The 23,785-nt window shown below is 38.2% G+C and overlaps 1 protein-coding gene across 20 annotated transcripts in view; it reads left to right on the top strand.

Moving 5' to 3' along the window:
- Window positions 1-23,785, top strand: part of MTMR8 (myotubularin related protein 8) — a 183,584-nt gene that overhangs the window by 132,873 nt on the left and 26,926 nt on the right. For 10 of the 20 annotated variants that reach the window (XM_023633933.2, XM_023633931.2, XM_023633932.2 and 7 more), the window contains one exon: window positions 1,146-1,272. In XM_023633933.2, the coding sequence (XP_023489701.1) occupies window positions 1,146-1,272 (127 nt within the window). Of the gene's footprint in view, window positions 1-1,145; window positions 1,273-2,136; window positions 2,643-3,905; window positions 10,228-12,136; window positions 12,217-23,785 lie in introns of those variants that run through there. The other 10 variants (XR_011434522.1, XR_011434524.1, XM_023633935.2 and 7 more) reach the window with 4 other exon arrangements.

Raw genomic sequence — 23,785 nt, 5'->3', positions numbered from 1 at the left:
TCAGTTTCTGGATATTTATCTTGTTTCTTTGAATAGATTATGTTTCCCTGTTTCTTTTTATGCCTTGTCATTTTTTTTCTTGAAATTTTGGCATTTAAAAGCCAGCTACTTCTCCCAGTCTTTGAGGAATTGCTCCATTGCAGGGGAAGGCCTACACTAATTTGCCCAGTTTAAAGGATCAGGGTCAACTCAAACCTTTTCTGAAGATGTGTCTTCCCTAGGCCTGTGCATGTGCTTTTATTCCCATTCCCAATATACTTGGTTGCTTTTAAATATATTAAATTTCCTTAAGATTATTAGCCCTGCTTCTTAGAAGGCTTGGAAGTTCTTTTCTATTTATTTGCCCATAATCACTTGCCTCCAGGCACTCAGCACTCGTGGGTCTGCCGACCTCCTGCAGCTCTCACTGCCACTGCTTTGAGTAACCTCCAACTTGATATGCAAACTATGCCACCATTCCAGTCAGTGCTCCAAGTTGGGTGAGACAAAAATGAATCCCTCAGGGTGCCTGTAGACAAGCCAGAGCATTGCAAGAAACTTCCATTCTTTTCCTTCTATCCTGAAGGAGGAACTGGGAATTGGGCACCTTCCTCTCAATCGTACCATGCTGTACTGAGGAGGGGGGTGGGGCAAAGATGAGCAAAAGCATTGTGAATATTTGTACCATTTTGGGTATAGCTTTTTCTTAGTTTCTTGGGTATAGCTTTTTCTTCACATAGGCATTCACTTGGTCGCTGCAGCTTCTTAGCTGATTTCTAGAGTTCCCACAAAGCTACTCCAGTCCATCTATGGTTTGTTTAGTGTTTCCAGGGGGAACAAGGGCCTGGAGCTTCCTAGTTTGCCATCTTGATGTCACTCCCTATTATTTGTTAAAACTGCTTGTGAATCTGTAATTATCTCAAAATAAAAAGTTTAATTTAATTTTTAAAAAGAAGCTCAAATTTGCTTAAGTCCAAAGTATCTCTTTCAGCAGAGATATTTCTGCTAGGAACTTTGTGTCCAGTCTTTTTAATGTCATCAAAATTACCTTACTTTTGAGATCTGCCCCCCTTTCAGGCTAATATTTTTTTGGCACAAGGAAAACATGAGTAATCTATTCCTCCAGCTAAACTAACGCACTGTTTTTTTCCTTTTGTTTATTCAAGGTTCTGGTGTGGGATGTATAACCGCTTTGACAGAGGGCTGCAGCCCAAGCAGAGTATGTTAGAGAGCCTCCTGGAAATTAAGAAGCAGAGAGCAATGCTGGAGGCGGATGTGCACAAACTGGAAAAGGTGAGGAGAAAAGTCTTAGGAGATCCTCTTGCCCCTTCTGGGTAGGCCCAGCCCATTTGGAGTTGAATTGGTACTTGTGAGAAGCTTCCTGGCAGGCTTGTTATACTCTATGGCTTCCAGGTGTCCTGTGTCTACAAAGCTCTAAGGCACAACTCTTTCTTACTTCCCATAGAAAGTAGTAAATATCACACTCAGCTAGTTAAACAAATAGGTCGGTTCCTTTTTTGATCTGGTTGGAATTATTAGGAGGAAGAAGAGGGGATGACAGGGAAATTATACTGGCAATTGTTATCCATCAAGAGAATAAGAATAATATCTTGGGTGTTGTTGATGCAAAATAACCAATAACTGTTCTATAGATAAGAGAAATAAGGTGAGTTTTACTTGAGCCAGAGTGAGGATTATGACCTGGGATGGCCTTAGAAAGTTTTCTGGAGAAGCGTGGTTTTCAGTACAATCTTGGAGCTTTTTAGAACAACAAACATGCATTAAACACACCCAGGATACACTTTCAAAGTTTTAAAGAGGTATTCAGTTGTTAGCAGGTCAACATGACCCTGATGTTGAGAAATAGACTAATACAGGCATTACCACTAGGACGTTACCAATAGAGCTTAGGAAGGGAAGTATGCATTCTTATCTTAAGTGCATTCTTTAATAGTTAAAGCAGATGTACAATGTATGTTCAATAGGCCATAAGCCAGGCTTCTTTAGTTCAATTTGAATCAGTTTTGAACCCGAATAGTTACCCCATATACCTCAATACATGAAAATCTCTTGTCAGTGTACTGATAAGAATGATGAAATTGTTTATATTTCCAATTAGGAAAACCTTATAAAAATTCTCATTTCCTTCCCATGTAGATTTCAAACTTTGTTCATTGACTGGTCATGCTACATGTGATGATTTTGCATTATGATACTAGCAAAACCAAAGTCAGACACTTGTTGTTAACTACATGTTAAACAAGTCAACAAGGATTTCCTTTCAAAATATGGAAAATGCTGAGCTGCTTCTGGAATCTATGGATCCCTAAGGGTGTGTTTGAAGGAGAGGGAGGGGTACCTCTTAGAAAATAATTCTTGGAAAGGGTATGCTGTTTAGGAACTGGGCGTGGACCTACTTTAGGCCAGATAAGGTAAGTAAACAAATGTCCTTTTACTATGAAAATAAATGTGTTGTGATTATATCAGATCCCAAACTTGTGAATGTCCTCTTGGGAGGCAATAGTCAGTTACTTCGTTCCATTTAAAAGAAAAAAGAAGAAGAAGAAGAAGAGGCAAAACTGAAGGGTGACTTAAAATCAAAGGAAATAAGGGAAACAAGCAGCCCCAGGAGGATCAAGCCCTAAGCAGAACTGAGAAGTAAGGTAACTTTTTCCTAGGGTCTCCTGCCTCTTCCTTTAGTTATTAGCAGCCTTCTCCAGTCCCCCAGAGCAGGTCCCTACTCTAGATCCAGCCTTCTCACTTATTCTTGCCTAATTCTTGAGAGGGAATCAGCTTCATTCTACATAGAATCATATCACTCTCTGATTCTAAAGTAAATGAGTATGTAAGGCTTCATTTTAAAATATGTACATAACAATTATTAAAATTCTTTTCATAATACAGAGAATAAAAACAAAACTGGTCCATAATATTATTACCCAGATAACCCTGCTGATACTTATAAAAAGGCAGTACAAGTGTAAAGTTAGAATATAGAGAATACAAAAATGTACAAAGTGAAAAGTTTAAAGGTTCCCCCAGATACCTACCCATTCAGTTCCTCTCTCCAAGTGCTGTCACTGTTTTTTTTTTATATGTGCGATTTCCAGGAAAATAAAAATGATATGCCTATACCCTAAGGCAGGAGCTCTTAACTGGAGTCCATAAACCCATAGTTGTCCACAGATGCCCATTGGGGGATCTGTGAAGCCCCTGAAATTTTACCTTAAAACAGTGTGTGTGCTGTCTCATGTACACACATGTGCATGCATACAATTTTCTGAGAAGAAGATCCATCATTTTCTTCATATTGTCAAAGGTGTCTATGATCCCCAAAAACTTAAGAATCATTGTTGTAAAGTATCAGTGAATCATTGTGTTATCCTTGAAAGCGAAAATATCCATTGGAGGTAGCATGAGGTGGTAGACAGTGCATAGACTTTTGGCATTAAGAAGAGGCAGGATCAGATGCCAGCTCTACCACTTCCTAAATGTATGAATTTGGGTGACTTACTTAAATTCTCTGAGCCTCAGTTTTCTCATCTGTAAACTACATCTAATACCTAACTAATAGAATTCTTGTAAGTATAAAAGAAAATACTATAGGAAAAGAGACTGGCACATAGAGGTATTCAATAAATGTTAGTGATATTCTCCATTGCCTTCCCTGCTCCCAGTAATAAAATTGCGTTCATCAGAAAAGAGGACTTTTATACATACAAGACCCTTGAGGATCTTTAATGGTAGGGCTTTTAAAGCACTATGTCAAATGATAAAGAAAAGACATTTGGGGGTAAGGAGGGGACAAAAGGTCATTTGCTATCCTGTAAGTGACAGCAGGTAAGATTCCTGCAGGTCAATGTGGTATTTGCCTAGTTTTTTTCCTGTTTCTAATTCTTTTCAACCATTTCTTACTCCTGTGACAGAAACTGAAAGGTCATGATGAGCCACCAGAAGTCTGTACCTGTTCTCAGTTAGGGAATTTATTATCTCAGCATCTGGGAAGTCCTTTGACCAATCCTCTTGGCTTTATGGGTATCGATGGAGACCTGAATACCTTGATGGAGAATGGTACCCTGTCCAGGGAAGGAGGCCTCCGAGCTCAGATGGATCAAGTAAAAAGCCAGTGTGCAGATCTCTACTGTGACTATTGTGGAATCATGGGCAGCCTTAGGGCCATAAACATTTCTGGGGATGTGGGCTTCTCTGGAGACACAGGCAACTCCAAGGCCAAGGGCATCTCTGGGGCCATGGGCATCTCTGGCAACTCAGGTATTTCTGAGGCTATGGGCTTCTCTGGGGACATCAGCATCTCTGGGGCCATGGGCTTCTCTGGGCACATGGACATCTCTGCGGACATAGGCATCTCCAAGGCCACCATCAAGGAGGCAGACTATTCCAAGCAACAGTAAGCTACTCATCTGCTTCCATACTAGGTGCGCTTGCAGCACCCACAATGATCCTTGTTCCAAAGAAGGTTATGCTTTTCCAGTTGGTTTAAATGGGTGAGACCAGGGCACCTCTCTTCCCATTAAAAGTCTGGAATGGGATTTAGGGCCTTTACTGATTAAGTGACCAGTATATGCAAGCCAAGCAGCCCAGAACATAGGCAAAAGAAAGAACATGTTATTGTTCTAGAATGGGATTTAACTTTAGAAATGTTGCCTTTCAGCTGAGATATTAGGCTGGTTCCATTATTCCATTTTTTTTTTAAATAATCAGCCTCCTCTACTTTTCCACCCTCATTGCTTTAGCTTGAGAACAAAGTGGAAATATTGTCACAGTGGAGAACTAAGATGCTGTTGAGGGGATGGAGAGACAGTGTGTGGCAGATAACTGAATTGCAGAAGGGTTTAAAAGAAAGTTTTACTTCCAGTTATGTTTAGTCATAGGATGTAAGCTAACATTATTGCCAATAGAGACCCCAACATTTGCCTGAGAAATAAATGAAAATGATCTTTAACTCTTAGCATGGGCGCATGGGTGCTTGGTGGTTTAGAACATATAAGGAAATAGTTTTATTAAATTACAACACTTGTTCTCCTCAACCCACAGCCCAGCTAGGTCTTGTAATACTCACTTAGTCAACTCCTTTTTTCACAGATAGCCCATAGGTAAACTTGCATCTGCTACATTCTAAAATGATCAATTCCAAATTAGTAGGGTCTGAATTAATAACATTGATTAATAGTTTCTCAACATCAGAAGACAACTGAAAATCTCAGTGCTTTAGACCCAGGCTTACACGTGGCCTATTTGCCCATCTGAGTTTTCCTTCTTAGGTATTTTTATGAAGACCAGTGGTTTTGCTTCTCTAGGCATGACATCAGGTTTGTAGATTTTTAGATACAATTGGCACTACTTTTAAAATCTAGTAGGTTTATCACCTTGTGCTAATGTACACTTTGGGAAAACAGTTCATTCTTATAGCAGGCCCAAATACCCCTGGGAGAAGATATGTGTTCCTTGTTGTTTAAACACTAGATTTTCCCCTTGGGGTTGATACACTTGCTGTACACTTTCCTATTAGATATTCAGTTATGATTTACCCACTTCCACATGCTGGAGTCAGGTAGGATTCAGGAAGTTTGGGTCATGCAATATATTGTCAACATTTCTGTTGCCAACAGAATCCAGATCCTCACCTAAGATGTGTATTCCAAATACTCCGTGCCTGGTTTAAGCTCAAAAATGATATGCGTTAGTGAAAGAGCCATCTCTGTTACTGCCACATCCAGTTGTAAACACAAACGTCTCTAAAGGATCACCTTATTAGTTACTTTTCTTTGTAAGAAAAGAAGTGCCTTTTAATTTAAGTGTTAGAAGTGGGAGAGAAGAACCAGGATAGTTCCTTTATTTCTTACCCCTAGCTAAACTGTGGACCAGAAAGAACCTTCCTCTTTAGAGGAAGAACTCTAAATCATTTTGGTTGTCTTTTTTTCATATGTAAATTGGAGCCATTTTTCTACTTACCTCCTCTTGGTAGCTGATTTAATTGTGTTTTTAAAGAACTAATTCATTTGAGTCTTTTACATTTATAAATATGGGCCATTTTTCTACTTACCTTTTCTTGATAGCTGCCTTGTTTCTGTAATTTTAATGGACTAAGGTGATTTCCTATTGTATCTTCTTTGTTCCCCCTCTTCCCACAATTTGGTCCTTGGCTTATACAACCTAAATCATCAGATGTTGCCAGTTGTTGTTTGACTCTTACTTCTGGAAAAAATTGGGATTTGTGCAAATAATTTTGATTTGGAGGCTTCATCTAACCCTGGTTTTGTGAAGGAAGTTGTCAAAGAGAATGACAGTACTAATCATCTGCCACAGTTGAATCTATTCTGGGTCTTGCTTTATTAAACCCAGGGCTTTCTCCCATATCTCAATCTGAATTTTACAATCTATTAACTAGCATGATATTCCAGATATAGTGTGTTAAGGTTGTTTTGGGGAAAGGAAAAAGACAAATGGCAAGACATAGTAATCTTTGCAAATAAAATTACTATCAAAGGTTTATTTCTACAGACCTGTACAAGGGCAGCACATAGTACCAAACCTTATTTCTTAAATCCAAAACAAAATTAATCAACAGTGAAAAGGTCTTTTCAATACAGTTATAACCTGAGAAGTGGTAAAGAGCCACACTGGTATTTCCAAAAGCAAAAACAAAATTTTCAAAAAGGGTGTCTTATTTTGTTAATGATCTAAGTCCATGGAATCAATTTCAGCCTAAAGATCTGTGAGGTCAATTTGTTTGGTCTTTTATTATTTTTATTCTCCAACATGTTCCATTGTTGCTTGTATATAACATACATGGAGCTAAGGAAAGCCTTATGAAGATCCCCTAGTTACTCTTAACACCAAACACTTCCCTGTTTCACAGTTGGGTTTGAAATTCTGAGAGAAGAAAAAAGTTCAGTGGAATCCAAATATTTATGTACTGGTAGAAATCCAGTGGCTATCAATAGTCAGGAGCCTAGCAATAGAGAATAGACTCCTGAAGGAAAGTTGCTAGGTGTACTAGAAAAGATGATCTATTAATGGCTTTCATTTCATACCTTCATATAGCACCTATGCTGTAAAAGAAATGTTACTGTCCTACCCTTCCAGTTCCCTGAGCAGAAATTCCATTCTCATGTGACTGCCCCACTTAAATAGGAAAGCAATTAACCCCTTGCCACTGTCTCATCCACTAACCTGACCTCTGCCTGTTTTCTACACAAGTTTCATGGACCTGGGGTCACTACTTCTCTTTTCTAAGCATGAGGCAGGCCCTGTGCCTGTGTTGTGGCCATGCTCAGATTCTGCACACCTTTTTTTTTTTTTTTTAAATTCATTAGTTATTTCTTAGTTTATAGAATGACAGATTCCTCCTGTTAATAAATAAAATAACCAAATAACCAACCTCAGTTAACAGCTAGTGGTCTGACTTTTTAAAGAATAGATTCAGGGATATGGTTTGCTATATGAAAGAAAACCTGAAACTCTATTTAGAGCTAAGAGGGCAAGAATGTAAAGCTTATGGTGCATGTACTGGGCACAGTTATCTTTGGAAAGTCACCCTAGAAATTGTGTTCAGTTACTACCAAGTCAGTTGTCATTTCCTGTCAACATGTATGGACACATTTTGTCTGAGACACACCTCATACTTCACTGAAAGTAAGATCTTTCCCTGAACCCTTCTGACCCAAAAGAATCCAAATCTTTTTAAGGGGCGCTTTTCAAACCAAATTGCTAAATATTTAAGCTTGACCCAATTTAGCAGAAGGAGAAGTTTAATAACTATGTCAGATCTTTGTTACATACTGGCTTTTATTAAACACATAACATCTTTTCCTGATGCTATTAAACTCTGATATACCACCAGGAAATCTTTCTAGGATAGCATTTCATAAAATGGCTTTTTTTCAAACAGTTGCACAGGGAAATGTAAATTACCTTTAAGAAAAATACTTCTCTCAAAATGGGTATACTATACTTTAGATTGGTTTGTACCTAGAAAGATTGTTCTCACTTTCTCTCTTAATTCCCAGTGTGTATGATTTAGTGATAGCTGTTGTACCAAATCTTTCCTCCACCCTCAGGCCACTCCCTCCCAGAATTCTATGTATAGTACAGGCAGATAGGATTCCAACCAAATATGTTTACTTTCTTCTAAGTGCCAAATCGAGACCTGACTTTTGATATAGTCATCTAAAATAAAACAAAAAGTAGACATGGATTAAGCCTTAAACTTTTCCCTTTGGGCTTATTTTTCTTATATAACGTGAAAAAAAATTCGTTTGGCTATTAGGTGACACCAAACAGACAAAAGACAACAGAAAAGATTTGGGGTTATAAAGGACTATTAGTTTGTTATCGTTTTAAAGGCAGTTCTGTTTTCAAAGCATTTGATGGCAGCCTGGAAGCTTTTCCAAGGCAAAAAAGAAAAGCAAAAAAAGTAATGTTCAAGCCATACTGAACATGTCTTCTCTGATACCCTGGCTGTGAGACCAACAGTCTGTGCCTTCCCCTTAAATAGGAAGTATTGGTTTTGTTACCAATCATGGCAGCCCATGTCTCCTTTAGATGTCAGTGCAAGTAAAAGCGTGTTACATGCTCTCATTTGTGACTTGTCTTCACAAAAGGCAAGTGTGCTTTAAAAGCAAGTGTCTGCTTTAGGCCCGTGTGTCTTGCTGGGGCTAAACAAAAACATGTTCAGAATTTGGCCAGTGTGAAACCAAAGTCCAGTGCTCTGTCCCTTGGTGTTTTCTAAAGCTTTGGGGGGAGGGGACTGAAAGCCTCTTTCTCTTCCAAAGCTTTATTGCCTTTCAACCATTTGTGTAGCTTTGTACTCTGACTCTTTAGAGGGCCCTACACCAGCCCTGACAGAAGATCAGTTGTGGAAAAGGTGAGTCGGGGAGGGCAGGAGGGAAGAGAAGGTAAAACAGAAATATACCTGGCAAGTTAAGCAAAGGAGCATATGCCAGTCCAGGATGACCAGCATTCTAGTTATTTAAGATTTCATGTGGTCCAGAAAATGTCCTCTTTTCCAGGTAGTACTGTGGCTGATGTATTTTCTTTTAAGGCTATCTTTTACATTAGCAGAAACTCTTTCATTAAGAATTCTCTGAGTTGCGTATTTTCTTTGTCAAGACTTTTCTCTGATAGGGTATGTGGTCCTGGATCTTTTTTTCTTTTAAAGGGTTAAGGATGGTGGGTGGTATTCTCTTCCCTTAATAAGTCCCTAAGGCAGATGAGTCTTGAGCCCCTTCTTTGCCTCTTTGTAGCTGAAACATCATTGGACCCCTCACCAGTAAGGTGAGAATATGTACACCAAAGTCACTAGGTGTTCACTGTTCAAATACCAATGTCACTGATCCCACCTCACATGCAATTGGACACACTGGTTCACATAAAGTATCTCCACCATCTCCGCCTCACTCACATTTGCAGACACCATTGTTTCTGTAATTTGTGAATGCCAATAGGCATGCAGAGAACATATTCTAGCTCTGAAACAGAGCATGTTCTGTATTCTAGTTAACAGTGCCTCAGGCTTAGGAACAGCTAACATGTTCAGTCTTTTTGGAATGTAGCTTATAGTAAGAGTATTTATGTATGTATATGTGTTTACTCTAACTTTAGTAGCATGTAGTCTCACAAGTCATTTGGGCATTCAGATGAAGAGAATTTATCTAAGAATAAAAATCTCTTTTAGTGCTAGACCTCTAACTTTGATATTGTCCAGCTAAGTGCCATGAGGACTTTAAGGTATGTTAAGCCAGAGATAACAAACCAAAGTGATGGTGAAACAATTGGCCTTTTCCCTGGGATGTATTGATCAGGCAGCTTTAGAAGTAGGATTCATTTATATGACCAATGTTGTCTGTAGTGTGTTAATGTTAGCCACACGTCTGCTTTGGACATCATGCACCTGATGTATAAATCAGAATACAAGCTGCGTAGGTTCTTTGAGAACCTGACTTTTCATTAGCCCCAGGTTTATAGAATGACACTGCCACAGCAGTTCAAGTCTGAACTTGCCAAGGTACAACAGTATGTATGATTAACCTTAAACTTCCTGTTGTGTGTTATCTTGAACCTGTCATACCACTGGGGTATGGGTGTGTGACCCCATCAGGATGTTCACTGCCATTTGTTTAGTCCAGGGCCAAATTGCTCACTGGCCCCCTTCTACAGTTGTGTTCCAGTTTGAAGATGTTTGGTTGATACAGTTTTTTGGTCTAAAATTAAAAACCTTCAATCTTTTATGTGTGTGATGTTGCTGTGTAATAGCTACAAATAAAAGGAAAAGTGGCATATCTTCAAAAACAAAAAAAGGTGCCCTGTCTGAGCCTGAATGGCTGAACCATCTTATTAAAAAGTAGGTTAAAGTATGCCCTGTTGATGTTAAAATAAAACAACACAGGTATCAGAGAGGATGCCTGGCTCTGGACAGCACTATGGAGTACAGGGTCTAGCTGCCATGGATCTGATCAGTTGTGAGGACAAGACTGACTCTAACTTAACTCAGAAAAGTGTGCTGTCTGACTGAATGCCAGTTTGTTCATTCACATTGGGAGATAGACCTGTCCAGGGATCAGGCTCTTCATCCCCTCCTCCAGGGTCCCTTCTCCCCCCTGCCCAGCAAGAATCCTCACACATGTAGCCTCATGAACTCAGGAGTTATTTCCTCCAGGCTGCAAAATAAGCCAGTGATCTCTCCTTGCCCCATAGCAGAGCCTCCCCTTCTGGGAACTCACATGCCCAGGGCCTCCAGTGAGTAGAACACAGAGAGACTTAGGTTCTAGTTCTGGCTTTGCCGTTTACTAGCTAACGTTAGCTAACTACCTATATGGTCTTGGGTAAGTCACTTCCCCTCCCTGAGCCTCAGAGGCCTCTTCTGAAAAATTGTGTAATAATTGTACTACTACACAAGGTGGTTTTGCAGATTAACTGAGCTAACATGTAAAGTATTACCTGGTAAAGTGCCCGACACACAAAAAAAGCAATGAAAATACATTAGTCATCCTCCTCCTACTTTCAATCCTGTTGCTGCTGATTAAACTGACCAATTCTTACTCTTAGGCTTCTTTTTTCCTCAGCTCCATTCAGGCCCCTTCCTACTCTTGACACATTGTCTTTAGACAATCAGATTACAATACAATAAGATTACAATACAATTTCTTAGTCATTCAGGCTACTGTTACAAAGTACCAGAGACTGAGTGGCTTATAAACAACAAATATTTATTTCTTACAGTCTGGAGACTGGGAAGTCCCAAGATCATGTTGCCAGCAGATTTGGTGTCTGGTGAGAGTTCGCGTTCTAGGAAACTATCTTTTTGCTGTAACCTCAGATGGTAGAGAGCAGAAAGAGAAACATGCTCTCTTATGACTCCTGAAATGGCACTAATCCCATTCATGAGGGTTCCACCTTCATGACCTCATCTAATCCTAATCACCTCCCAAAGGCCCCATCTCCTATTTGTATGGGGGGTAGAATTTCAATATATGAGTTTTGGGGGGACACAAACATTCAGTTAATAACAAGTGGATTAGGCTATGTCTCTCTTTTATAATTAACCAAGAAATCATTGTTCATTATATAATATTTTTAAAATACAGAGAACCAAAAAAATAAGCATCATAATTCCTCTATGAAAAGATAAATTTATATCCATGCATAGATAACAAAAATAGGATCATACTTCACACTCTTATATAAGTTTCTTGCTTAATTTAAACGTTTCCATGTCCATAAATATACATCAATATCATTTTTAGTAGCTACATAGTATCTCACTATATAAGCTATTGTTTATTCAACCAACTCCCTATTGTTTATCCAGGCTACAGCTCTTTTCCTACGATAAATTTCAATGTTGTCTTCCTGGACTATACCCTATTTCCCTTTATTGGAATTCAGCAACCTCCTTTCTGATTTAAGATATGCCCTTCCCTGAAGTGACCTATGCAGATGGATAATTCTATCTATCTGGGAAGATTTTTTTATACCAACAAACTGTCTAAGGGTAATTTGAGCTCCAGTTCTCAGTGTACTTTACTGTGTATGGGACATAAGCCTGAACTTGGAATCCATCTACTCTATAGCCCCAAGAACCCTCTGTGTTAGCTATAACCAAGCACATGGCAAGCTGGGTGCCCTATTTCCACAGCCTCCTGTTACCCAGTAAAGGTCTGGTTTCACAGAGGAAAAAGTGTCAAGGGAACGCCGTGAATGAGAAATCACTTCTGGGTGAGTATCAGACCCCCCACTTACTGTGTTTCCTGGTTTGCAAAACAATAATAATCTCTACCTTGCTAGTCTCACACTGTGATTGTGGCAACAAATGGAAATTGTCACTGCAAAAGCATTTTGTAAATTTGGAGGTGCTTTGCAAATATAAATTGGTATTATTAGTTTAAATCTTCAAATCCTGTCCAACTGAACCAGAACTACTTTATAGAAGCAAGGAACCAAATAATCAAGAATTGACAGAGTATGCTTTTGGGCATTGGGGAAAAAAATGTCACTTGAGTATATGTAAGTCACAGCACATCTGAAAGGCTCCCTCATTTCTCAAGGACTTTGTTACCTTATGTTTAAAACAGGTGGTTTGAACTAGGTGATTTCTAGGGAAAGATTGAATACCTAATGAGTGGCTCATCTGTGCCAGGCCTTGAACTTGGAGCTTTAAATTTATTTTATGTGGCTTAAATAATCCTGTATCTGTAATATTAAATAGTCCTGTGTCTATGTTACCAAGCTAGTATGTAGGCTATCAGAACCCAAGACTTACTCTAAAATATTGTCTCCCTTTAGAATTTGTAGTATAAAATCTTATTGATTGCGCTTCTGGTCCAGACAAGATGCAGACTCATTCCTCACTGCTCCTTCCAACTAAGTACAATGATAAAGCCTGGAAATAATGCAAGAGGCAACCAAAGGTTTGGGACCCCAGGACTTAAGTAACAAGAGAAAAAGGCAGTCCAGGTTGGGTATTTCCTAACCCCCAACCTAACAACAGAAGGCAGCCCAGGTAGGCTCATTTCTTCCCCAGATCAAACAAGGGCCTCTGACAAGAGGTGAGCCTGGCAGTATCAGCAAGGGGGGTTGATCAAGACACTACCCTCCACTAATAATAATCAGCTAAGTGAAGCATTCTTCATCCCTGACCTTTCCTACCCAGAGACACTGGGGCAGCTAGGAGACTTCAACAAGAGAGGCCCTGCCACAACAAGGGCTCATCCCAGGAAGACCACTGGCAGGGGCGACCCTCTCAAAAGTAGGGACCAGCCAGGGAAGCCTCTGTCCTTTCAGGCTTGAGACTACTGTCCCCTACTGAGAAACACTGGGCAACAGGCCTGGGGAAAGCCCTTCCACCCTCTGAGGCAGCACAAGCAGAAACCAGTGGGAACTCCAGTGGCATCAGATAAATCAAGCAGAACAAAATATTACCACAAAGACTCAAACCTAAACTTCCATTGGAAACACAGCTGACAAAAGTAGGCCAGGATCTGCACACTAAAATTAAGGTGACTGTTAATAGAAGATTTAGAGAAAACCCAGAATCTCCTAACATACTAAACAAAATGTTCAGGATGCAATAGAAATTCACCTGTAATACCAACAGCCAGGAGAATAACAATTTGAATAAGAAAAGACAACTGACATTGGCACTGAGATGAATCAGATGTTGAAATTACTTGACAAGGATTTTAAAGCTGCCATCATAAAATCTATTCAAAAATACAAAATTATTTTAAGACAAATGAAAAAGTAGAAATTCTGAGGAAAGAAATAGAAGATATAATAAAAAGAACCAAACAAATTATCAAACTGAAAAATACAACAATTTTTATTTTAAAGCCTCACTGGATGGAACAGTGGAGATAACAGAGGATAGAATCCATGAGCTTAAGGAGAGATCAATAGAATTTACTCAACCTGAAAAACAAGATCAAACTGACTAAAAAAGAAAATGAACAGAGCCTCAGGGACCTGTATAGTTTTTTTAAAAAAAAGCCAACCATTCATATCTTTGGAATCAGAGAAGGAAAGAAGAAAGAGAGCAGGGATGAAAGAGTATTTGAAGAAATAATGGCTGACAACTTCCCAAATTTGGTGAAAGATGCAAACCTACAGATTTAAAAAGCTGAGCAAACCCTAAAGAGAATAAACCCAAAGAAATCCATGCCAGGACACATCATAATTAAATTTCTGAAAACTAAAGACAAAGAAAAAATATTGAAAACAGCCATAGGTAAATGACACATTATCTATAGGATTTTATAGGGGAATACAAATTCAAATGAGAATGAATTTTTCATATGAAACTAGAGAAGCCAGAAAAAAGTGGGACATTTTTCAACTGCTAAAAGACAAAAGCTACCAACTGCAAATTCTGTAGTCAGTGAAACTATCCTTCAGGAATGAATAAGAATCAGATGAACATCCTCAGATGAATGAAAACTAAAATAATTTGTTGCTTGCAGACCTACTCTTAAAGACGGGCTAAATGAAGTTCTTCAACAGAAAAGAAATTATAAAGGAAGAAATATTGGAATATTAGGAAGGAAGAAAGAACAATAGAAAAGAGAAATATGGGTACATACAATGAGTTTTATAAATTATATTTGACAATTGAACAAAAATTATAACACCATCTGATACTTATGACAATGCCATTTTAAAAGTGGGAGGGTAGAGGAACCTAAATGCAAGTTAAGCTTCCACACTTCACAGAAGTGGTGAAATGTTAATACTCATAGGCTTTGATAAGTCACATACATATAGTTTAATGCCCAGAGTGACCACTACAAAACTGTACAAAGAAATACACTCAGAAGCACTATACAGAAATCAATATGGAATCCTAAAAATGTTCAAGTAACCCACAGGAAAGCAAGACTAAGAACGAAAGGAAACAAACAAAAATAATAAAATGGCAAACTTAAGCCCTAACATGTCAACAATTACCTGAAATGTAAATGGTCTAAATACACCAATCAAAAGACAGAGATTGGCAGAGTAGATTAAAAAACACAACCATATTATCTACTTTATATCAGAAACTTCAAATTCAACAAGATAAGTAGATTGAAAGTAAAAGGACAGAAAAATATTGGCTGTATTTACACCTAGTATATTTTATAACAAAATTACTATAATGTGGGATATAACATAATGATTATAGGATCAATCTATCAGAAAGACATAATAATCCTCAATGTGTACAAACCAAACAACAGAACCCCAAAATACATAAAATAAAAACTGATAGATGTGAAAGGAGAGATAGACAAACCCAAAATTATAGTTGGGGGCTTCAACTCCACCTCTCAGCAACAGATAAAACTACTAGACAGAAAATTAGTAAGGATATTGGACTTAAAAATACATTTAACCAACAAGATCTAATTGACATATATTCAGCACTCCACCCACAACAGCAGAATACATATTGTTTTCAAGGAATTGTAATCATACAGTCTGTGTGCTCTGATCACAGTGTAAGTAAACTAGAAATCAATAATAGAAATGTTAAAAATCTCTAAACATTTGATATTAAATTACACATTCTAAATAATCTGTGGGACAAAGAGGTAGTTTCAAAGGAAATTTTAAAACATATTGAAGGGCTTTTTGTTTCTGGCCCAGCATGTGAGGAGCTTGGAATTCATCACTCCATCCAAATTACAAGAAAAGAGCTGAACAAACTGAAAATTAACAACTTTTTTTTTAGATCCATCAAAGAATTGAGTTCACAGGGAAAACAACTGCCCCCAAAATTGGAGAGAGAGTCATTTACAGAAGAATGACAATTTACCAGAGCAGAAACTTCCATGGGAACCAGTATCAGGTAGGAAAATTTAAAAATTAATTGAAGAATTGTTGGAGACTTAGTGTGGACAAGTTTAAGAGTTAAAAAAAAAACCTCTAATGTACCACCACATTTTTATAAGTTTTACCACCAGGAGTCCTGCCAGCTTCTCACAATGCAGAATAGAGAAAAATCCTCCCATGCTTCTAGCAGAGAGAGGGGAAAGTAGCCATTTTGAAATAGACCTAGAGCATTCTGTCATTCTTAAGAAAGCCTGCTCTCAAAAAAAACTTTTCACCAGAACCTACTGACTGGTGTTTTGCCAGAGCCTAAATGAACTGGGAGAAGGGAAACACCCAATTCCAGTCCTCTCTAGCCTTCCTGTCTCAACTAATGGAGGTTGGGGAGGAAAATGAGAGGCACTACTAAGTCACAGCCCTGGGGCACAAGCTCACTAAAACACTGAGACCTAATCATAGGACAATAGAACACTCCCCACTGCCCCCACCCCATGTCTGACCACCACATCAATCAGACTCCTGTGTAGTAACAGGAATACAATTGAAAGAATTGTACATGACAGACCTTATTTAAGAAGTTTCTAGAAAAACCCAAAGACAACAGAAAAGACAAAAATGAGATCAGAGGAAATTTTACCCACTGACACCTACAGCTACAGGAAATAGTAATATGGCTTAACTCTTAGCCAGATAAATATAAAACCTCACACTACAGGACTATTTTCCTTAGTTCCTTTTACCCAGCACATCACATGTGTCTTTCAACAAAAAATTACTATGCATACTAAAAGCAAGAAACACAGTTTGAAAAGACAAAGCAAGCATCAGAACCAGACTCAGATATGGCAGAGATGTTGGAATTATCAGACTCAAAAATTAAAATAACTATTATTAATGCACTAAGAATGTTAATGAAAAATGGACAACATACAAGAACAGATGGGTAGTGTAAGCTGAGAGATGGAAACTCTAAGGAAGAATGAAAAAGAAATACTAGAAATGAAACATATGTAATAGAATGAATGAATAATGCCTTTGATGGGCTCATCAGTAGACTGGACACAGCCAAGGAAAAAGTCAGTGAGCTTGAAGAAATATCAATAAAAGCCTCCAAAACTGAAATGCAAAGAAACAAAAAAAATGAAAAGTACATAACAGAATAACCAAGAACTGTGGTACAATTATAAAAGGTATGACATGGGTGTAGTGAGAATACCAGAAGGAGAAGAAAGAAAGAAACAGAAGCAATATTTGAAACAAGAATGACTGAGAATTTCCCAAAATTAATGATAGACACCAAACCACAGATCCAAGAAGCTCAGAGAATTCAAGAAGAATAAATACTATAAAAATCTATACCTCTGCATATCATATGTAAAATGCAGAAAATCAAAGACCAAGAACAAGTCTTGAAAGGAGCCAGAGGGGAAAAAACCACCATACCTATAATGTAGCAACGATAAGAATTACATCAAATTCTCTTCAAAATCATGCAAGTACAAACAGAGTTGAGTAAAATATTTAAAGCGTTGAAAGAAGAAAACCACCAATCTAAAATTCTGTATTGGTGAAATTATCCTTTAAAAATGAAGGAGATAAAAGCTTAAAGCAGCATGGTGGACTAGGAAGATCCAAGCCCTCATTTCCTCATAGAAACATTTTAAAAAACAACTAGAGGACTGAATGAAGTGACTTTATAAGAGTTCTGGAAATCAGACAAATATGTATAGCAACCAAGCAAATGCCCAATCAAGAAAAAGCCACATTCCAAAAGCTAGGAAATTTTGTGGCATTTTTACTCACCCTTGGCCCACTCCCTCCCTGTCATGGGGTGGTATGAGGGAAGTGGGGGCCCAGTCCCCAGTTACTCCCTCAAACCAGAGGGAGAAGAATGGACCTAATTTGCAATGTTCTGACTTATCTGGGGGCTCCTTGAAGGATTGGTCTCTGTGTTGTTTAAAATGGAACTCAGATCTCAGGCTAGGAAAAGCCATAGGAAGCAGTGAACATAGCTCATGAAATTTGCAGGGGACTACAAAGCCACAGACAATGGGGCCAAGAAAATACTGGTAGAGGAATACAATATAAGTGCTAAGGCCCTGAGAAGCTATGATGAGACTCAGGGAAATTATGAAATTTATAAGTAGCCACTTATTATCACAACACCTGCCCTACAAGAAATATTAAATAGAATCCTTCAAGTTGAAATGAAAGGATACTAGAGAGGAACTCAAAGTCATACAAAAAATAAAACTCTCCATGAAAGGTAAACATAGTGATAAACATGAAAACCAGTATTATTATAATTTCAGTTTGTTTTCATTTAAACTTTTCATTTTCTACATGATTTAAAAGACAGATGCCTAAAAAGTATTTACAAATCAATGTCAATGAGTACACACTGTATACAGATGTAATTTGTGACATCACTAACATAAAATAAGGGAGGCAGAGCTGTAAAGGGTAGTTTCTGTATGTAATTGAAGTTAAGTTGATATCAATTTAAAATTGATTATTGTAACTTTAAGATGTTTTTGGAATCCCTGTGGTAACCACAAAGAAAATGTATAGAAGATATGCAAAAGTCAATGAGAAGGGGGTCAATATATGTCACTAAAAATCATCAACAGAACACATAGGAAGGCAGTAATGGAGAAAATGAAGGACAACAAGGTTATAAGATACAGGAAATAATTAAAAATTTCAATAGTAAGTTTTTCATCAACAGTAATTACTTTAAATGTAAATGAATTAAACTCCCCAATAAAAAGACATATTGGCAAAGTGAATTTAAAAAAAAAATAGAATCTAACTGTTGCTGCCAACAAGAGACTTGGCCTAGATTTAAGGACATGTATAGGTTGGAAAAGGATGGGAAAAGATATTTCATAGAAATAGTAACCAAAAGAAGAGGGGTGGCTACAGTAATTTCAGACAAAATAGACTCAAAGTGAAAAACTGTTACAAGAGGCAAAGAAGAACATTATATAATGACAAAAGAGTCAATTCACAAAGAGATATAACAACATAAAGCTAGTAGAAATAAGGAAATAATAAAGATTGGAGGTTCGATAAACAGAAAATACAAAAATAATGAGGGAAATCAAAACCATGAGTCGGTTCTTCAAAAAGATCAACAAAGTTCACACACCTCTAGTTAGATTTACTAAGAAAAAAAGAGAAAAGGCTCAAATGTCAGAAATTAGAAACAAAAGAGTGGACATTACTACTAAGTTTATAGAGTTAAAAAGGATTATAAGAGCGTACTATGAATAATACATGCCAAAAACTTGGACAACCTAGATGAAATGAACAAATTCCTAGAAACATAAAACCTACCAAGAATAAACCATGAAGAAATAAAAATTTGAATAAACATATACCTAGTAAGGATATTGAATCAGTAATCAAAAACTTCCCAATGAAGAAAATCCAGTACCAGATAGCATCACTAGTAGACTTTAACAAACATTTAAAGAGGACTTAATCCAATTCTTCTTAAACTATCCAAAAACTTGAAGAGAATGGGATACTTACTACTTTATTCTCTGAGGCCAGCATTAGCCTGATACCAAAGCCAGACAAAGACACTACATGAAAAGTACAGACCAATATCCCTTTTGAATATTGAGGCAAATGTTCTCAACAAAATACTAGTAAACAGAATTGAACAGCACATTAAAAGGATTATACACCATGGCCAGATAGGATATATTCCTGGAATGCAAGAATGGTTCAACATACTAAAATCAATGTAATATAGCACATTTACAGAATGAAGGGAAAAAAAATCACATGATCATTTCAATTCATGAAGAAAACAAAATTCAATACTATTTCATGACAAAAAAAAAAGAAACCTCAACAAACTAGGACTAGAAGGAACTATCTCAACACAACAAAGACCATATATGAAAAATCCATAGATAACATCATACTCAATAGTTAAAACTTTTAATCTAAAGTCAGAAACAAGACGATGCTTGCTCACACCATTTCTACTCAGCATAGTACTGGAAGTCCTAGTCAGAGCAACTAGGCAAGAAAAATAAATAAAAAGGATTCAAATTGGAAAGGAAGTGGTAAAATTATGTCTATCTATGTTTGAAGACATAAAGATATAAAATAGATAAACTATAAAGTGTAATGTTAGAATTAATAAGTGAACTTAGCAAAGTTGCAGGATACAAAATCAACATGCAAAAATCAGTTGCATTTCTATATGCTACCAATGAAAAATTCGAAAAGGAAAATAAGAAAGCAATTCCATTTATGAGAGCATGTATAATAATAAAATACCTAGGAATAAATTTAGCCAAGGAGGTCAAAGACATGTACCCTGAAAACTACAAAAGATTGCTGAAAAAAATTAAATAAAGCGCAAATTGAAAGACATTCATATTCATGGACTGGAAGAATTAATTTTTTTAAATGTTAATGCTACCCAAAGTAATCTACAGATTCAATGCAATCCCTATCAAAATTCCAGAAGCATTTTTGCATAAAGGGAAAAATCCATCCAAAAATTCATATTGAATCAAGGATCCCCAAAGAGACAAAATCAACTTAAAAACAAAGCTGGAGATCTCACACTTCCTGATTTCATAACTTACAGAAAGCTACAGTAATCAAAACAATGTGATACTTGCATAAAGATAGACATATATAGCAATGGAATAGACTGGAGTGTCCAGAAACAAACTCTCATATATATAGTCAAATGATTCTCACAGTAGTGCTAAGATCATTCAATAGAAATAGGATAGTCTTTTCAATAGGTGGTGCTAGGAAAACAATATTCACATGCAAAAGAATCAAATTGGAAAATATAAGGTGAAAGTTTCATGATATTGGATTTGGCAATTCTTGCTTGTATATGACACTAAAAGCAGAGGCAACAAAAGAAAAAATAGATAAGTTAGACTTCACCAAAATTAAAAATTTTTGTCCATCAAAAAGCATTAGCAACAGAATGAAAAGGCAACACAAGGAATAGAAGAAAATATCTGAAAATCATATATCTGATAAGGGATTAGTGCTTAAAATATATAAAGAAATCCTACAACTCAACAACAAAAACAACCTGATTAAAAACAGGCAAAGGACTTGAATAGACATTTCTCTAAAGAAGATATACAAATGGCAATGAATACATGAAAAGATGCTAAAATCACTAGTCATTAGGGAAATGCAAATCAAAACCACAATGAATGTCACTTCAAACTAATTCTAATCAAAAGAAAGCTGGAGAAGCTATATTAATATAAGAAAGAGCATACTTCACAGCCAGGAATATTATTAAGGATAAAGAGGAGAAGTACATAATGATGAAATGGTCAATTCTCAAAGACATAATCCTTAATGTGTATGTGCCTAACAACAAAGTGACAAATACATGAAGAAAAGACTAAGAGAAGTACAAAGAGAAATAGATAAATCCCCTCTTACAGCTGGAGACTTCAACTCCCCTCTATCAGTACTTGACAAATCCAGCAGGCAGAAAATCAGGAAGGACATAGTTGAACTGAATAGCACCATCAAACAATTGGATCTAATTGACATACTTCATTCAACAAAAATAAATACATATTATCAAGCTGATATGGAGCATTCAATAACACAAACCACATTCTGGGCCATAAGACATAACTAATTCAAAAGAATAGAAATCAGGAGAGTAAGATCACCAAGATGGTGAAGTAGGAGACCCCAGCGTCCATCACTCAACAAAGATCAGCAATTAAACAGCTATCCACAAGCAAAAGCAGCTGAGAGAGCTCAGGAGTCCACTTCAGATTAACTTCAGCAGCAGATTGGAACAACAACAACAACAAAAACTAATAATAACCACATAAAAAGGGAAGGAAGAACAGCTTCATTTTGCCTGCATCATCACATCCCCCAGACTGGCACAGTTCAGAGCCAATAGAGAACTCCCCAGCTAGAAAGAGTTCCCCTCACCTGGAAAGGTAGGGCATAATGTGCAAGCAGCTTCCCCAGCCTTTTGGAGCACCAAATGAAGGACCCACTTCAGCTTCACCCTACCCAGAGATCAGCAAAGCTGAGACATATAGGGACAGCAAGGAACAAAGAAGAAGAGCAGGGGATACCAATATCAGCCATGCAGTAAGTGACTGCAGTTCGCAGTGAACTGCTTTGCAGAGGACCCAAACAGCTTTCACCACTGAAGAAACCAATAACCAGCACAGTCACTGTGGACTACCTGCAGATTTTACCAGTTTTCAGCCCACAAGTATTCACATTTGTAGTTGCCAACCTCCTGAGTCCCTCCACTTGTCATGCTCCCCACACACCTGCCAGAAACCAAGATCTACTCTGACAGCCACTCCAGGCCTCTCCAGCTGTACAAGTGCATGACACCAGCCTAGAGTCACATGGATGACCCCCACTGCCATTCACACATTTGGGGCTAGCCCTTCCAGCTGTGCACTTGCATGCTGCTGGCCTGACTCTTATCTCTGGCCTCTACTGCTGTGTGCATGCTTGTGGGGAGATCCTGCAGCCACAGAAGTGCAGGTCAACAGCTAAGGCTCCCACAGCTTCCTGCGGCCTGAGTTCGGCCCTATGTCCATTCACTGGCCTGCACCACTGGGTTCACCCGCAGCTAGCCCCCCACTCCTGAGCTCTGCATGTGAATGCTCCTGGCAAGGCCCTCATTGCTAGCCTCCACTGCCATACATATGCCAGTCAGGAAACCCTGCAGCCCCAGGAGTGCATGTTGACAGGCAGCCCCTGAAGCTGCTTGTAAGTCTAGATTTGGCCCTAACTTCTGTCAGGGAACCATTGGGCTCACCTGCAGCTAGCCCCTCCAGCTATGCACTTGCATGCCCCCAGCCCGACTCCTTACACCAGCCTCTACTGCTGTGCACATGCATGTGGGAGACTCTGCAGCCACAGGAGTGCATGCCAACAGCCAGGGCCACTGCAGCTCCCAGTGCATCTACAACTGGCCCAGGTTCTTGCTGCTGGTCATGACGCCCACCTCTATATGTGTGTCTACAACAATCCCCTGCCAATACACAGGAATCTCCATCAGACGCTTGCAGCTGAGTGTGTGCACACCACTGGCTGCAGCCACCAACAATGCCTGCCCAGGTCTGTAGCTGGTGAAACTGGAGGTGCCTCTAAGGATCCCAAAAGCCCTTACAGTCACTGCAGACCCCCACAGTGCATTAGAAGTACCATGCATTTGTCAATGCTGTGGACACCAGCAGCCAGAACCAATGAGATATCATACCCCCCATCTGAAGCTGCCACATGACTCTGTACTTGGCATCCTGCACCAGTAGACCCAAGGTCATAGAAGGCTCCAGCATGCCCTTACCCACAGGTAAAGGGTATTCTTTATCAAAGTCAGTCCATAAAGTCTGAAAGAGATGACTGGTTCTTCAAATGTATAGATACATACACAAGGCTACAAGGATCATAAAGAATTAGAGAAACATGAATTCACCAAAGAAACACAGTAAACCACCACTAACTGGCCAAGAAAAAAAATAGAGATGTAGGAATTTCCTGACAACGAATTCAAAATAATGTTTCTGAAGACATTCAGAGAGCTACAAGAGAACACAGATTAATGATTTAACTATATCAGGAAAACAATACAAAGAGAAAATAAGAAATTCAACAAAGAAATAGACAACATAAAAAAAAATTTGGAGCTGATATACAATGACTGCACTAAAGAATTCAATAGAGGGCCAGCCCCATGCCAAGTGGTTAAGTTCATGTGCTCCACTTTGGCAGCCCAGAGTTTCACTGGTTTGGATCCTGGGTACAGACATGGTACCACTCATCAGACCATGTTGAGGTGGTGTCCCACATAGCAGAACCAGAAGGACCACAACTACAATACACAGCTATGTACTGGGGGGCTTCAGGAAGAATAAGAAGGAAAAAACATTGGCAACAGATGTTATCTCAGGTGCCAATCTTTTTTTAAAAATAGAAAAAAGAG

The sequence above is a fragment of the Equus caballus genome, chromosome X, assembly GCF_041296265.1.
Source record: "Equus caballus isolate H_3958 breed thoroughbred chromosome X, TB-T2T, whole genome shotgun sequence".
NCBI classification, from domain to species: Eukaryota; Metazoa; Chordata; class Mammalia; order Perissodactyla; family Equidae; genus Equus; species Equus caballus.
Note: the sequence above shows the minus strand (reverse complement) of the source record. Positions and strands in the feature narration are given on the sequence as shown.